This window comes from Haematobia irritans, chromosome 1 (assembly GCF_050003625.1).
Source record: "Haematobia irritans isolate KBUSLIRL chromosome 1, ASM5000362v1, whole genome shotgun sequence".
NCBI classification, from domain to species: Eukaryota; Metazoa; Arthropoda; class Insecta; order Diptera; family Muscidae; genus Haematobia; species Haematobia irritans.
Window position 1 is genome coordinate 101,305,357 of NC_134397.1, and position 17,932 is coordinate 101,323,288.

The 17,932-nt window shown below is 36.2% G+C and overlaps 1 protein-coding gene across 1 annotated transcript; it reads right to left on the reverse strand.

Annotated features, from left to right (window-relative positions):
• Nucleotides 1-3,922: 3,922 nt before the first annotated feature.
• LOC142229500 (uncharacterized) lies at nucleotides 3,923-4,699 on the reverse strand. The gene has a single exon (XM_075300067.1). The coding sequence runs from the start codon at nucleotides 4,697-4,699 to the stop codon at nucleotides 3,923-3,925; it is 777 nt and encodes a 258-aa protein (XP_075156182.1).
• Between the last annotated feature and the right edge of the window lie 13,233 nt (nucleotides 4,700-17,932).

Here is a 17,932-nt window from a genome sequence, read left to right on the forward strand (position 1 = left end):
GCTATTGAGACTTCTCGCACAGTGGTTTATCCGAACATCCTCCCCCGTTGGAAGGCTGTGCGTTTCAACAACATTATCATTAATGGGTAGTACGGCTAATTTGGCAACTGACCGTCGAATTATGCCGTTGATGGTTTTTATGATTGCCACTCGAACTATTTCATCGTTGCCTCTTACAACATCTACAACTCGTCCCAAAAGCCATTTCAAAGGTGGCAGATTGTCATCCTTTACAAGTACCATATCTCCGAAAGCAACATTTTTCCGTTGTGACTTCCACTTTGACCGCTCTTGAAGGAGGGACAGATAAGAAGAACTCCACTTCTTCCAAAATATTTGCTGCATATAGCAAACCTTTTGCCATCTATTCAATCTATTAATATTAAAATCTGTTACATCGGGCTCCGAAATTGTTGTTAATGGGGCGCTAACTAAAAAGGTCAGGGGTCAACACTTCGAGATCGTTTGGATCTTCTGATATTTGGCATAGAGGTCTAGAATTTAACACGGCACATATTTCACATACCAAGGTCCTTAATTCATCAAATGAAAGAACTGACTGCCCCACTGTCCGATAGAAATGATACTTGGCCGATTTAACCGCAGCCTCCCAAAGGCACCCAAAGTGCGGTGATCTGGGCGGTATAAATTTCCAATTGATTTCATCCTCAAAACAGTGTTTTTGGATTTGCTGCATGCTCGTTTGGTTGAAAAAAAGTTGCCGTAGTTCCGCCAATTCGTTTTTGGCTCCTATAAAACTGGTGGCCGATTTCGTACCTCTGATTTATAATAAAAAGGCCCGCAGAAATCAATTCCAGTTATAGAAAATGCCCTGCTTGGCTGAACTCTCTCGTGCGGCAAACTGCCAATTATGTGCTCAGCTATTTTGGGCTTTAAGCGAAAACATTTTATACATTTAGCAATTATTAGGCTGATAGTTTTTCTGCCTCCTAGAGGCCAATATTGCTGACGAATATTTGCCAAAAGACTTTGAGGACCAGCGTGTAGAAATTTTTCGTGGTACTTCCACGACTATTGATTTGGTAAGTGAGTGGCTTTTCGGAACAATTATTGGGTGCTGAGCGTCGAAATTTATATATGAATTTTGCAACCGCCCGCCGACTCTAATCAACCCATCAGAATCCATAAATGGTGCAAGCGCGAATAATTTGCTAGATGTAGAAATATTTGATTTTGATTTCAAGGCTTTATATTCAGCTGGAAAATGAATTATTTGAATGTTTCGAAAAAGTATCTTAGTTCCCATTTTGATATCATTTTCCATTGTATTTTCGCCGGATTTAAATTTTGAAAAATTCATGAAACGATATACATATCCAAAAATCCGTTGAATTTTATGGAAAGAATTTAGAAATTTGCAATTCAACGCAAAATCATATACCGTCGAAGCAATTAGAACTGCATGTCGACGTTCAGGCAAATCTTCAATGAGGTAGGCACACGGTGCCACATCACATTTTTGGTCAGATTTTGGATACGACTCACCCTATTACTTACAAAAATGTTGTAATTCGAAGACTCTTCCCGCAGCCACGACAATACTACCATGGAGTCCGACCAGCAGTGACATTCATAACCTTTGTCCAGAGTACTTGAAACATCATCCAAAAGTTCAGCGAGAAGCAGCGCTGCTGATAATTCCAATTTTGGTATCGTTAGAACTTTAAGGGGTGCCACTCTAGATTTGGAGCATAATAAATTCACCCGAATCTCTCCTTCGTGCTCTGATCTCACATAAATACAGGCTCCATAGGCTGATATGCTCGCATCGCAAAAGGCATGTATTTGCACATCCGAATCTGGAAGTAAAACAAATCTAGGATATTCGAATTGGCTAGCAAACGAAAATTTTGAAACATATTGCAACCAAGCGGTGTGCAAATCTTGGGGTAAGCTCTCACCCAATCCAATTTTATTTTCCACAAGTTTTGCATAAAAATTTTGGCCTTGGTTATGACCGGCCCAATTAGCCCCAGAGGGTCATATAGACGGGCTATCGACGATAAAACAGTCCGCTTTGAAATATTTGTTGATTCCAAAAAATGTGAAAATGAAAAAATAAATTTATCTAACTTTGGATTTAGAGTGATCAAAACCGGTCGGTGAAAGCCGGTGGACCGGTTTTCGTTTTGCACCGATTGTCGGTTTTGTATAAAATCCCATTTTCGGTGGACCGGTAGAACCGGTGTTTTTAATATCATTAAAACCTGTTTTCGGTTCTTTATTTTCAGTGTAAACTGAAATAAGAAAACATCCCGAATGTCTGCGCTTCCAACTTGTTTTTGAACACCTCCAACATAGTATTATTCCAAGATGTGAAATAAAATATGTCGGGTTTCTAAAGAAATCCCAGAGGTATTTCAATGAAATATAAGCAAATCGTTTGTTCAATGAGGAGCGTATATTTTGTCAACAAAATCACAAAAAGCAAATGAAACCAAAAAAAATCCAAGGAATTTAATTTTTACATTAAAATATTGAAGTATTTTTCCTTCATTTATATTAAATTATGCATTTTAGCTACTTTTGGGGAAACCCCGTTTGGACCGGTTATACCGGTTATTTAATTTTTAAAACACCGCCCACCGGTTTTAAAAAATGGACCGGTTTTTTAGAACCGAGAAAAACCGACTTTCAAAAAAACCGGGGTTTTGATCACTCTATTTGGATTCCAAACAAGGCCCATCATGATATTTGTCCCATCATGAAATTCTAAAAAAGTTTCACGATCACTGGCTGGCACATTTTCTATGACGGAGTCATCGTTAGAACACCATTTTCGTATTTGAAAGTTTCCACTCTTCAAAAGAGACGTGACTTGTTCTCTTATTTCAATTACCTCCAGATATCAAATCGTCCACATAAAAATCTCTAGTGACGATATTTGCACCAGTGGGATACAATTCTCTTTCATCAAAAGCAAGCTGATGCATTGCACGTACAGCAAGAAAGGCGACGGGCTTTGTGCCATAAGTCACTGTGTTCAGCTTATAAAGGGTGATTCTTTTGAGGTTAGGATTTTCATGCATTAGTATTTGACAGATCACGTGGGATTTCAGACATGGTGTCAAAGAGAAAGATGCTCAGTATGCTTTGACATTTCATCATGAATAGCCGAACGATCTGCCACAACGTCGAATTTTCAGTGAATGGGCCCTAGAAAAGTTGGCAGAAAATCCGCTTTTTTATCGACAAATTTTGTTCAGCGATGAGGCTCATTTCTGGTTGAATGGCTACGTAAATAAGCAAAATTGCCGCATTTGGAGTGAAGAGCAACCAGAAGCCGTTCAAGAACTGTTTGGTGTGGTTTGTACGCTGGTGGAATCATTGGACCGTATTTTTTCAAAGATGCTGTTGGACGCAACGTTACGGTGAATGGCGATCGCTATCGTTCGATGCTAACAAACTTTTTGTTGCCAAAAATGGAAGAACTGAACTTGGTTGACATGTGGTTTCAACAAGATGGCGCTACATGCCACACAGCTCGCGATTCTATGGCCATTTTGAGGGAAAACTTCGGAGAACAATTCATCTCAAGAAATGGACCGGTAAGTTGGCCACCAAGATCATGCGATTTGACGCCTTTATACTATTTTTTGTGGGGCTACGTCAAGTCTAAAGTCTACAGAAATAAGCCAGCAACTATTCCAGCTTTGGAAGACAACATTTCCGAAGAAATTCGGGCTATTCCGGCCGAAATGCTCGAAAAAGTTGCCCAAAATTGGACTTTCCGAATGGACCACCTAAGACGCAGCCGCGGTCAACATTTAAATGAAATTATCTTCAAAAAGTAAATGTCATGGACCAATCTAACGTTTCAAATAAAGAACCGATGAGATTTTGCAAATTTTATGCGTTTTTTTTTTTTTAAAAAGTTATCAAGCTCTTAACAAATCACCCTTTATATTTGTATGTCCTCACTAGAGTTATTTCTCCATAATATACATTGGAGGTAATCATCTGGTGGATTAATGAGAACACATCTATACATCTTACATATGTCGCCACTTAAAGCGATTTTGAAAAATCTAAAACGAAGTATCGTATTAAATAATTTTGCCTGTATAGTAGGGCCCGAATGAAGGGTTTCGTTTAATGAAAGGCCTGTGTTTGTTTTTGCCGACCCATCAAATACTACTCTGAGCTTGGTAGTTGTGCTCTCTTCCTTATGCACACAGTGGTGTGGCAGAAAATAAGTTTTGGTTTGTGAAGGAATATCCGTAGCGAGACTCATGTGCTTTAGATCGATATACTCACTCATGAACTCACTGTATTTTTTCTTTACTGCAGGCAATTTATTCAATTTTCTCTCTAAGTTGAGAAATCGACTGTGGGCTCTCCCATAAGAATCACCAAGTTCATTTGAATTTATTTTCTTTGGTAATGAAACTGAATATTCACCAGATGATAGACACACTGTGTTTTCAATAAAATGTTGCTCACAGAACTCATCGTCGGAATTAAGCTGCCCAGGGTTTCCAAAATTCTGCTCTACTTTCCAAAAGCTCTTTACAATATCAGCCAACGATTCATGTTCGCCTTTTGTAATGGCCTTTGATGCAGCGGCTAATGAACATGCATTCGAGTGAGATGCGCCCCCACCAGATACCACCCATCCAAGATGGGTTTTTTGTAAAATTGTCGAATTATTTCCACAGCGTATTTGGCCAACACTCATTAGTTCGAAAAATTGGCCAGCGCCAATAAGTAGATCTATTCTTCCCCTCTCACAAAAATTTGGAATCAGCTAATTTAATGTTATGAGGGATTTTAAAATCATTTACTTTAAGATTTCGATTTGGCTGGTATTCTGTAATCGATGGTATCACAACAGCTACGAATGAAACAGAATATTCACTGTGGCATGATTTTATTAATATTTCTGTCGATTTATCAGCCAAAATGTTACCTTCACCGATGCCAGATATTACGATATTTGAATTTCTCACCTTTAACTGGGCCTGATTGACAAATCGAGTTGTTATAAAATTTTAGCTGGGAGGCCGAATATAGAATCACTCGGCATGGAACGAAGACGCCAGAATTAGTTTTAACCAAAACAATAGCTGTCGCCAACAAAATATTTGTACCATCAGCATGTAGAGACACTTGCTGTTTAACATTTGTAAATGTCTAAAAATTGTAGTAGGCTGCACACTTGAAATTTCCATGGAGACAATTCTCATGTGTATTTGATTTTCATTTTTGGGGTATATAGAATTTTTCATTTAAATTCCAATTTCAAACTGTTCAGTCGTAGACGCAGAAAAAAATAAATAAATAATTTTTTTTTAAAGACTTAAAATTCCACAATTGGAAGAGGTAAGCAAGATAATTTTTATTGAAACAGTTTCGTAAGGTAATTCGTGTTACGATTTTTGTATCTTAGGAATTTTGAGGGCGACTACGACGAAAGTTTCTGTGTGAATCCAGGGACACTAAGAACGCAATCTTTCTCGTAGAGACAAGCACATTATAAGGGTCTCATGAGGACATATTTTTTTCAAGTAGTGTTCTAAAGTTTGTGGCAAAGAAAACTTCAAGGACATTCAATTGAATTGGTGAATATTTTGATAATATATTGCGGCGATAATTGAGAATCTCCTAACACAGAACCAGGACTAGTCAAATAGTTCTGGTATCCATGAGGATACCAGAACATTACATGGATTGTAATTTTTCAAACATGAACATACATTTTTTAATGGAAAAAAATTTCTGAATTTAATCAAGAATCAAGACCATATTGCTTAGCTTCAGCGGAAGTATTCGTTTAATGGAGCTGGTCTAAGAAGTATTTCATCAAAATAGTTTAAGTCTTCATCCTAATACACAAATCTACATTTATGAATATATAAATTCGAGCATTTAAAAAGATTAATTATCAATTTCCATATATAGGACAAATGAAACACGTACATTTTATAACGTAATTTTTCCTTTTTTTTCTGCATATTATTTTTATAATTATTATTAATTTAGTTAATCATAATACCAAACATATCATAGAATTTTTCGGTAATAATTCATATCCATTTCGTTACATTTTCCATATTACACAATTATTGTTCTATCAAAATCATTTTTTTATATTATTTAATCTCATTCCATTTTATGTCCTCTGAATTCTGAAATACATTATAATGTTTTCGTAAATGTAGTTTTTTATTCACGAAAGGTTCGGTACTCTCGCTAAAGGACACTCTCGAGGTCAGTAGGTATTAAATGCTTTTCTGAACGGTCGAGTGGGTATCATATATATTATGTGACCAATTAACATCTAGGGTCACCCCATCCGAATAACGTCGTTCTCCTTCTATGTATCTATCCGTCTATTTATCTATCTAATCTTTTCTTTTTTTTTTAGTTATCTTAATATTATTATTTTTTTGTCAAGAGCTACCTAAAAATTTTCTTTATGTATTCGCATCGACTCCTATATCCGTTGGAAAAGAACGCCCCCACGACTGAGCAAAGCTGGGGCCAGTAGGTAGCCAACTCCAAGGGAAATAGGGCCATGGTATGGTAGATCGTTACAAGCAGTTTCGAATTGTTGGATAGGATTTGATGAAACGAGAGTAGACTGTGTTTGTACTTGCGGTGGCTGCGAGGAAGATGGTGGGTGCCCTTGATTGATGTTGTTGTTAGCTTGTGTGGGTGTTGATAGTGATTCAAAATTATTATCGATATGTAATAGCGAGTGGTGTTTCATTTGGCAGATATTGCAGGGCCCAAACTTACATTTCTGGAGTCTATGACCCTTTCTTAAACAGTTAAGACACAAATTTAGTCTTTTTACTTCTCTAAAACGTAGCGTTGGGGTGAGATTTGAAAACTGTGAGCAATTCGATATGTAATGATCATTTGCATTACAAAATGTACAAAACGATTGCTGGGCTCCGGAAGCTACCAAAACATTTCGACCTTGGGAGTTCGATTTCTTACTTGATTGTTGATTAGATGTGGTTGGCTTCATAGAGCTCTCAAGATTTTCCATCATACGACATCTTCGTTCAAGAAAGAAAGCCATGAATGGCCATGTTGGCAATCTATCATTTTGCAACCCTTCTTCCCACTTGGCTTGTGTTTGGTGATCCAGTTGAGAAACCACTAAATTAACGAGAAATCCATCTGCCAATTGCTCTTTGGTTCATATCGTTTCGAGGGCTCGTATATGAGCGTTGAGTTTATCGCTAAACTGGCGAAGACTAGCTGCAGACCCTTTTTCAAAATTTTTCAACCCAAAAACCTCTTTGATATGCATCTGAAAAAGAATCAATTTATTATCGAATCGATTTTTAAGTAATTCAATTGCTTTATCATAATTTGCATCATTCGGCTCCAAAGATGATATCGTATTCAAAGCAGATCCAGTTAAGAGAGACCGTAGATGCTGGAACTTTTCTATATTGGTTAAATCCATATCGTTGGCTATAACTGTGGTAAACATAGCAAAAAATTCGGCCAGTCGGTGTATAAACCACTGAAAGCTGGTTCTGGCAGTCGAGTTTTGCGAATGTTTCTTGGTTCCTCTATCGAAAATTGACGAAAAGTTGATGATGAAGGTAAAGAACGTGTACCGCCACTGGCCACAATTTTCCGCTTTAGTTTTGCCTTTGCTTCAAAATAAGATTTCATAAAATTGTCTCTGATAGTTTCATCCAAATTATCTCCTTGATAATTTTCCAAAATTGATAGGGAATTTTCAAAATTTGTATTTAAACTTTCAACATAATTGAGGCGGACGGACAGATAAGCTTCATCCAGTGTTTTTAATTAATCGGAACTAATGCGCTTATTAAATTTCTCTAGCTGCTTACCGATTAATTCCACTTTTTTTAAGCACTGCGATAGATCGGAGCTCTCCTTACCCGATTCCTTGGAATTAGATGATGTTGAAGTATTAAAATCTGGCATATTTTTCCAATTTTTAAGCAAAAATCCAAAATTCAGTTTTTATAATTACGCAATGGATTACGCAATATTCGCTATCTGAGCAAGTCTCAAGTTTTTTTTTGGCTTAAAATCCAACGAAATTGTTATATTTTGTAATGAACAAATGATTAGGGCAACTTTGTATATTCTAATATTCGTGAAGAATATCAGATTACATTAATCTGCGCCAAAGAAAAGTAAGTTTAGGAGATTCGGGAGCCTTCAATCGCTAGCTGATAAGCCGTGTGGGTGGGTTCGTTTCCCTCTCTTAACTTTCCTCAGTTCTGTCTTACAATAAAATTATTTAGACTCCCTGAAGTAACCCAAAATAATAGTCTAAACAAATCAAACCAAGTCATAAGGAAAAATAATGTACACTATATGTCGAAAAAAAATAATAATAATATAGGAGACTGAATTAAAATGCATTAAATTGTCAGAAAAATATGGTGTAATTTCAAAGATATCCCAAAGATGTTATTTAGATATCTATGCTCATCGCCCTACCCTACCATTGCCTCAGTTACGAGCAGTTTATTTTTACTGAAACCCCAAAGTTGAAAATGCCACTAAGACTTACATTGTTATCATACTTGTTAGGGAAAAATAGGTTATTTTAGTAATTCATTCTTTATCGATCGGATTTATTATAAATTCACATGGTAGATATTAATTATAATTACGTTCAAAAGGAGAAATTTAGAACTTAAATTTTAACATATATAATTATATTTTTCGTAGCATAGTGTAAATATTTTAAACCAAGAATGGAATAATATGAAATAAAAAACTCACAATGAATAAACATAGGGATCAAAACAAACGAATCAATAATAAAATCAAAACAGCTAGAAGAAGCATTACTAGGTGATAGTAGCAAGAACAACAATATCATTGATTTGTTATGTGCAGGTGTCCCAATTCATAAATACTCGAAAACTGTCATACACACAGAGTGTTATACTGATCTTCTCTAAATCTATTGCGTAGTAATATTCAATGAGAGTACTTATGAATGAGTTTTTTTTTTCTTTTACTATGGGAGAAATACTATTCTAGCCGAGCAACGATAAAGCAGAAAAGTGATAATCGGTGTGTTCGTGCATATGAGTGGTCAAGAGCAAAATGAAGTTTATTAAATTAAATTTGCAAATTCATATTAATTTCTGGAAAAATATATGTTTGAGATAACTTAAACATAATAATAATTTTCCCCTCTCATATTCACTACACACATTGATTGATATGTATATATTTTTTATATAAAACTTACCACTTGATTCTCGAAGTCAGCAGAGGCCTCTCCAGTTCGATGATCAAAGTAGGCGATGTCGTAAATTGTTGCTGAGGGAAAAAAATAACTTTTCTGGTTTTGGTTGTATTCTGGCTCGGGTTACTACCAAAATTTTACTTTCTTAAATATTCTCACTTATTTTCTAATAAGTTTTTTTTCTATGGTGTTTATAATAAAAAATTTTAGATTCAAATCGTTAAAAAATCCGATTTCCATTCAGAAAAATAGGTATAAATGTTGACTGGATTTTCTTGTGTGGACACTAAATTCGAATGACTTTGCCCGAATCGTAAATACTGCCGTTGGCTGGAGCCCTTACTGCTCCTCACTACTCGTGTCGTTCCTAGTAGAATAGAATTTGACTGAATTCCTTGTTCAAAAGTACAAATGAGTTTACTATCAGCTCGTTCGTTTCGTATTTGTAATTCTCTCTTTGCTTTGCCTGCTGTATAAATATTTCTTGCTTTCAAGATAAGCTCAAAAATTCCTCGAGGCATGTATATTAGACCAGTTCATTTGTCGAAGGGGATTTATCGAATTTTAGCTTGGCCCCTGGCTCTTTGGTTCTTTTATTTTTATTTAGATCGCCATGGTCGTATTCGGTAGCCAGACCTCTATTTTTGATCCCTGATATATAAGACAAGTATAAACATTTTTTTAGAACCATAAACGGAGTAATGATTTCGTGATGAATCATTACCTTAGAGTATTCTGACGGGATTTTGGCAAATATGCCAAGTGTGAAAATTATGAAGTTTTCTGGGACTACGAATTCTTGTATTCCAGTAGTCTTTGTACGCCTGGTAAATTTACAATTTTATTATGGCATCGAGTATAATATGCCAGACTGTCCTTCCAAAAGTAAATTCTCATTTAATTTACTAATGAATAATTTTCAATTTATTTAGGATGGACGGATCAATTACAATTTTTTACTTTTTGGTTTATAGAAAATTTTGATCTGTACACGTGAACGGCAAAATTTGGAAGGAAGTTCTTAACAGATGTCAATATCAGATCACTTTCGATAAGGTGTTCTTGATCTATAAATCGATTACACTCGAGGAAATATAAAACAGCCATCGATGTAACTACAGGACGGACCATAATTAAATTTAATGCCTAATATTGAACCATGTATTGAAATGAAAACGCAAAGAAAATAAAAGCTAGTAACATAAAATAAATGGCAGAAATAAAAAAATTGAAACAAATTGCTATGTATTTATTGAACAAATTAAAAAAAAATATTTTGACTGTGAGAAATTTGCCACAGTGTCCATTACAAAACTAAATAATTCTTGCTTTATAAGCCGAAGAATTATTTTGAAAAGGACACTCAGGATCGAATATCTTTGGCATGGAATGTGCCAACTAATTTGCCTTGCAGGTCTTCCAAAATATAGTAGTGTTTCCCAAGACGCTCTCTTATACGGGCCTTGATGAAAACAGGTGCCAGCTTGGCATTAAAGCTCTGTCCAAAATTACTTTGGGCGAAATTTCGTCGGTATATTTCCTGCCCTACTTTAAAATCAGGTACACGGCTTCGGAGATTATATCTTCTTTCGTTGTGTTGAAAAGCTTCACGGATTTTCGTTTGTAAATCATGTCTAATAAGCTGTAAATGGTCGGCTCGATCTATCTTGGCCACAGGTTCCTCAAGTTGTTGCAAATTTCTAAGCAAAGCATATTCTGACCCATGTGTCATCATATTTAGGCCAAATAAGGCGTAATATGGAGAACAACCCAAGCTTTGGTGATACGAATTCCTTAGTGAACAACTTATAAAGCTCAATTTCTCATCCCAGAGCTTGTGATCATTTGTTAAATAAGCCCTTATGCCAGCTATCAGAGAGCGATTAACCCTCTCCGATGCATTGGACTGTGGCGAGTAGACCGCAGTATAGGTATGAGAAATACCATATTGTGTTAAAAACGCATTAAAGTCATGGGACTTAAATTGGCTTCCATTATCACTAATGATAACTTCCGGAACTCCATATTGATGAAAAATATCCTGCTCTAAAAACTTTATAATACCAGGGGAACTAAACTTACGCAAGGGACAAAGCCAATGAAACTTGGACAGGTGGTCCAAGACAATTAATAGGCCTATATATCCAGTCTTACTACGAGGATATGGTCCCAATAAATCAATGTAGAGCCTTTGAATTGGCCTTACGGATGTTGGCTGATTCCCCATAGGAGGTTTCATCACAAAATTTGGCGATTTTGACATCTTACATACCTCGCAGTTCTGGATATATTGCCGCACATCGCGGACCATACCTGGCCAATAAAACTTACGCCTTATCAATTCTAAAGTTTTATGGTTGCCTCCATGACAAGAGATTGGCGAATCATGAGCCTTTTGAATGATATCCCTCCGTAACGGTTCTGGTATCCATAATTTCCAAGCGGACTCTTCCTGACATAGCACTCCACTGTAGTGTTGAGTCCTTATATATATGAAATTGTCGATAATTCTCAAATCCGGGTTTTTCGCCTCGTTCTCGCGAATTTTCCGCTTAAGTTCATCATAAGGACCCTCACAAAAACTTCTTGATTCCAGATCTACACCAGGTTCCGTCTTCTCCAGGCTATCAATTTCCACCTCAGGAATCCTGGAAAGAGCGTCGGGCACAATATGTTCCCTGCCCTTTCGGTGGCTTACACTGAACTTGAACCCTTGTAGATAAAAAGTCTCAAATTAGGTTGGTTCATCAACCACACAAGGCTCGAATGGTCTGTCACTATCTCAAATTCTTGCATCTCGATATAGCAACGAAATTTCTTTATTGCTTCTATTGCCGCTAGACATTCGCGCTCTGTGACGCTGTAATTTCGTTGGGCGGAGTTTAATTTCCGACTCATATAAGCTATAGGTCGCTCAGCATTGTCGTCATCTATCTGAACTAGAACCGCACCAATACCGAAATTACTAGCGTCACAGTGCACATAAAATTTCTTGCTAAAATCGGGATTTGCAAGAATTGGAGCACTAGTGAGCAGACCTTTAATCTTATCAAACGCCTCCTGCGCCTCTTGGGTCCAAACAAATTTCCGTTTCGAAGATAGAACCTCTGTTATCGCGAATACAACCGACGAGAAATTACCGATGAAGCGGCGGTACCATCCCGCGAGCCCTAGGAATCCCCTGACTTGTTTTAAAGTCTTAGGAACAGGCCACTTGAGTATGGCACTGACCTTGTCGGGGTCCGTGGTGATGCCCCCTTCTCCGATAACATAACCGAGGTAATTTACACGAGTTACACAAAACTTACTTTTCGCGATATTTAACGTAAGATTCGCTTTCCTAAACTCGGACGAAATCCGAACTAAAGTCTCTAGATGTGTCTCAAAATCGGATGACACGATAACTAGATCGTCCAAATATCCGAATACGCAATGGCGCAAATCACAAGGAATGATGCTATCCATAAGCCTACACATCGTTTGCGGTGCGTTGCATAACCCAAAGGGCATAACAACAAACTGGTAGAGTGGTCTACCAGGCACCGTAAACGCTGTGAGGGGTTTGGAAGCATCATCCAATGCGATTTGCCAATACGCATCCTTTAGATCTAGCTTCGATATTATGTTGGCTTTAGGAAGCCTAGAAAATATTCCCTCGATTGATGGTAGGGGATATGCGTCCTTCTTTGTCACCTGGTTAACTCTCCTTGCATCCAGACATAATCGTATTTTATTCGGCTTGATTACCAACCTCATAGGAGAGCTCCATGATGACGAAGAAGGCTCAATAACTCCTAGTGACAGCATGCGATCCACCTCATCAAACATTAATTTTTCTACCGCCGGGGAAACGGGGTAAAATCTTTGTTTAATGGGGGATGCATCGCCAACATCTATGTGGTGATGTATGAGGCTAGTACGTCCAAGCCCCTGTCTTTCACAATTTGGGAAAAAACTAACAACAGTGTCAAGCTGTTGTTGTTGAGTGGGTGTAAGTTTAAAATATGATTCCGGAGAATCAGATACTAATTCATCTGGTTTCGGAGTTGATATTTCAAAATTAGAGTGGACAGGTCCATCATTAATCACAACGTCTACCGACTCAAACAAATTCGGGAATAATTTGAAAATTCGGCAAAAATCTATACCCAAAATAACGCGTTGGGATAAGGACGGAATAATGAAAAATTTTACTAAATGTGACTGCATTTTAAAAGTGACAATCACTTCTATCCAACCAGTAACTATCTGGGGCTTTCCATCCGCAGTTCTCACGGAAGACTTGCACTTAGTAAATGAATCGAATTTAGAAAAGTCAACACTGGCCAGATCAGCCCCAATACAACTTATACTAGCGCCAGTGTCGATTAAGCCTAATTCTCGAAAATCTAAAAAAGTTATCCGCGCATAATATCGATTATCCTTAGGTTTATTTATCACAGCAGAAATCAGTGCCTTTCTAAAAAATTTTCGAAGCTTCCAATATTTCCGAAGACGCAAAGTAGAACGTTTTGGGCTCTTTGCTAAAATAAGTTCGTCAATAGTGTCTTCGAAAATAGCCTTGCGTCTCTCCTGGTAATTCTCTAAACGTTTATGGTATGGAATTAAAGGTCGTAATTGTGGAATTCGTTTCTCTGTATTCATAAATGGGTATTCAGAATTATCTCCCTGAATCAATTTAACATCAATATCGTCAGGCAATTTGCCATTTTCAAAACACGTCAATTGATTTTCGTTTTTGAATGAATGGTCAGAGCTGGGTATAGGAAATGAATTATTAGTGGAAGATTTTAAATTAGAGGTTTCTTCTGTTCCTTTGTCGGAACAGAACTGTTGGGGTTTTTTGGACTGCCAAATTTTCTTGTCATACAATTTGCGCAGTTCGGTTTATACACGTCTTTTAGACCACAACCGTAACAAAAGATTTGCCGGTCTTCCAAGCAATCTTCCCACCGGTGTCCAACACCGTCGCAATTCCAGCAACAAAAAACGTTTGATTTGGATTGAATTGCATCAATGGATGATGTTTGGGAATTCATGATATCGCTATCCATATCAGATGCATCTTCCACCTCTGAAATTTGCCTCCGAGGGAGAGCTGTATAACCAGAATTTCTTTGAACCAAATTACGCTTTACGTATTCGTCCTTTAGAAATTGTTCCCGTTTCTGCACTAGCATACGCAGTTCCGCAATAGAACGTATAGGAACATATAACAAATCCTGTCTAATTTCAGGTCTAAGGTTTCTTGTCAGAATTTCGATTTGTTCCTCCTCCTCCATAGGGGTATGTAATCTATCCATTATGGATGAAACCGCGTCAAAAAACATATCGAAATTCTCCCCCGATCTCTGTTTTCGATTCCTTATGTCCTCCTTTATGTCAAAATTTGTCCTAAACGTTTTATATTGTTGTTTCATGGCTTCGCAAAACGCTGGCCATTCCACAGTTGGCACATTTTTGTGGTAACGCCAGTACCATTCTCTGGCTTTTCCACTTAATAATACAGGTAAATTTCTACATATAACAGAGAAACCACCGTTGAAATTGTCCACAGTTAATGCTCTCACCCGATATAAGAATTCGTCGACATATTTCGCTTTAAATATCAGTCAAAAACAATATCTTAATCCTTTTCCCTTCACAAGTTGATAAAATGTAGTAATAGTGCATATAAAGTACACCCATTTTCGCTGACAACAAATAAATGAAAATTTGAAATAAACTTTGGTTTGTTGGTTCAATGAAAACAAAACAATGCATCACTTAAACACACCTACATATCCATTATGATTCTAAGGATATCATCCAGAATTAATCGGACAATAAATTAGCAATTTGCCAAGTCATTGTATTCCAAATCAATCCTAGGTGCAAGTATCTAAGTTCAAAGTAACATCAGTTGAATTCCTCCATCAAACTGACCGAATGTTTCAAAATCAAAAAGTACCGATTTAAAATCTTTAAAAATTAAGGCAATTTAGAAGCGGTAAACTACTCGAACGCTCAAGTAAGTAAAACTGTCCTGCCACACATTACCTTTATTTTAAGGATTCTTTCGGACCTCTCAGATTTCACTAACAAAGGTCAAAAAGGCCGATTTCTAACAAATCGAAATATTTTACTGAACCGAAATTATAAATTTCGGCCCCACGTTGGGCGCCATTAATGTAATGAACAAATGATTAGGGCAACTTTGTATTTATCTAATATTCGTGAAGAATATCAGATTAAATTAATCTGCGCCAAAGAAAAGTAAGTTTAGGAGATTCGGGAGCCTTCAATCGCTAGCTGATAAGCCGTGTGGGTGGGTTCGTTTCCCTCTCTTAACTTTCCTCAGTTCTGTCTTACAATAAAATTATTTAGACTCCCTGAAGTAACCCAAAATAATAGTCTAAACAAATCAAACCAAGACATAAGGAAAAATAATGTACACTATATGTCGAAAAAAAAAAAAATAATAATAATATAGGAGACTGAATTAAAATGCATTAAATTGTCAGAAAAATATGGTGTAATTTCAAAGATATCCCAAAGATGTTATTTAGATATCTATGCTCATCGCCCTACCCTAACATTGCCTCAGTTACGAGCAGTTTATTTTTACTGAAACCCCAAAGTTGAAAATGCCACTAAGACTTACATTGTTATCATACTTGTTAGGGAAAAATAGGTTATTTTAGTAATTCATTCTTTATCGATCGGATTTATTATAAATTCACATGGTAGATATTAATTATAATTACGTTCAAAAGGAGAAATTTAGAACTTAAATTTTAACATCTATAATTATATTTTTCGTAGCATAGTGTAAATATTTTAAACCAAGAATGGAATAATATGAAATAAAAAACTCACAATGAATAAACATAGGGATCAAAACAAACGAATCAATAATAAAATCAAAACAGCTAGAAGAAGCATTACTAGGTGATAGTAGCAAGAACAACAATATCATTGATTTGTTATGTGCAGGTGTCCCAATTCATAAATACTCGAAAACTGTCATACACACAGAGTGTTATACTGATCTTCTCTAAATCTATTGCGTAGTAATATTCAATGAGAGTACTTATGAATGAGTTTTTTTTTCTTTTACTATGGGAGAAATACTATTCTAGCCGAGCAACGATAAAGCAGAAAAGTGATAATCGGTGTGTTCGTGCATATGAGTGGTCAAGAGCAAAATGAAGTTTATTAAATTAAATTTGCAAATTCATATTAATTTCTGGAAAAATATATGTTTGAGATAACTTAAACATAATAATAATTTTCCCCTCTCATATTCACTACACACATTGATTGATATGTATATATTTTTTATATAAAACTTACCACTTGATTCTCGAAGTCAGCAGAGGCCTCTCCAGTTCGATGATCAAAGTAGGCGATGTCGTAAATTGTTGCTGAGGGAAAAAAATAACTTTTCTGGTTTTGGTTGTATTCTGGCTCGGGTTACTACCAAAATTTTACTTTCTTAAATATTCTCACTTATTTTCTAATGAGTTTTTTTTTTATGGTGTTTATAATAAAAAATTTAAGATTCAAATCGTTAAAAAAATCCGATTTCCATTCAGACAAATAGGTATAAATGTTGACTGGATTTTCTTGTGTGGACACTAAATTCGAATGACTTTGCCCGAATCGTAAATACTGCCGTTGGCTGGAGCCCTTACTGCTCCTCACTATTCGTGTCGTTCCTAGTAGAATAGAATTTGACTGAATTCCTTGTTCAAAAGTACAAATGAGTTTACTATCAGCTCGTTCGTTTCGTATTTGTAATTCTCTCTTTGCTTTGCCTGCTGTATAAATATTTCTTGCTTTCAAGATAAGCTCAAAAATTCCTCGAGGCATATATATTAGACCAGTTCATTTGTCGAAGGGGATTTATCGAATTTTAGCTTGGCCCCTGGCTCTTTGGTTCTTTTATTTTTATTTAGATCGCCATGGTCGTATTCGGTAGCCAGACCTCTATTTTTGATCCCTGATATAAAAGACAAGTATAAACATTTTTTTTAGAACCATAAACGGAGTAATGATTTCGTGATGAATTATTACCTTAGAGTATTCTGACGGGATTTTGGCAAATATGCCAAGTGTGAAAATTATGAAGTTTTCTGGGACTACGAATTCTTGTATTCCAGTAGTCTTTGTACGCCTGGTAAATTTACAATTTTATTATGGCATCGAGTATAATATGCCAGACTGTCCTTCCAAAAGTAAATTCTCATTTAATTTACTAATGAATAATTTTCAATTTATTTAGGATGGACGGATCAATTACAATTTTTTACTTTTTGGTTTATAGAAAATTTTGATCTGTACACGTGAACGGCAAAATTTGGAAGGAAGTTCTTAACAGATGTCAATATCAGATCACTTTCGATAAGGTGTTCTTGATCTATAAATCGATTACACTCGAGGAAATATAAAACAGCCATCGATGTAACTACAGGACGGACCATAATTAATTAAATTTAATGCCTAATATTGAACCATGTATTGAAATGAAAACGCAAAGAAAATAAAAGCTAGTAACATAAAATAAATGGCAGAAATAAAAAAATTGAAACAAATTGCTATGTATTTATTGAACAAATTAAAAAAAAAATATTTTGACTGTGAGAAATTTGCCACAGTGTCCATTACAATTTTAATACCCGAATTGGCACTAAAAATACGTGATTCCAATCGATCACGTCGGGG

Coding starts and splice junctions, on each gene's coding strand:
- LOC142229500 (XM_075300067.1), bottom strand. CDS start 4,699: ATGAGTGTTGGCCAAATACGCTGTGGAAATAATTCGACAATTTTACAA.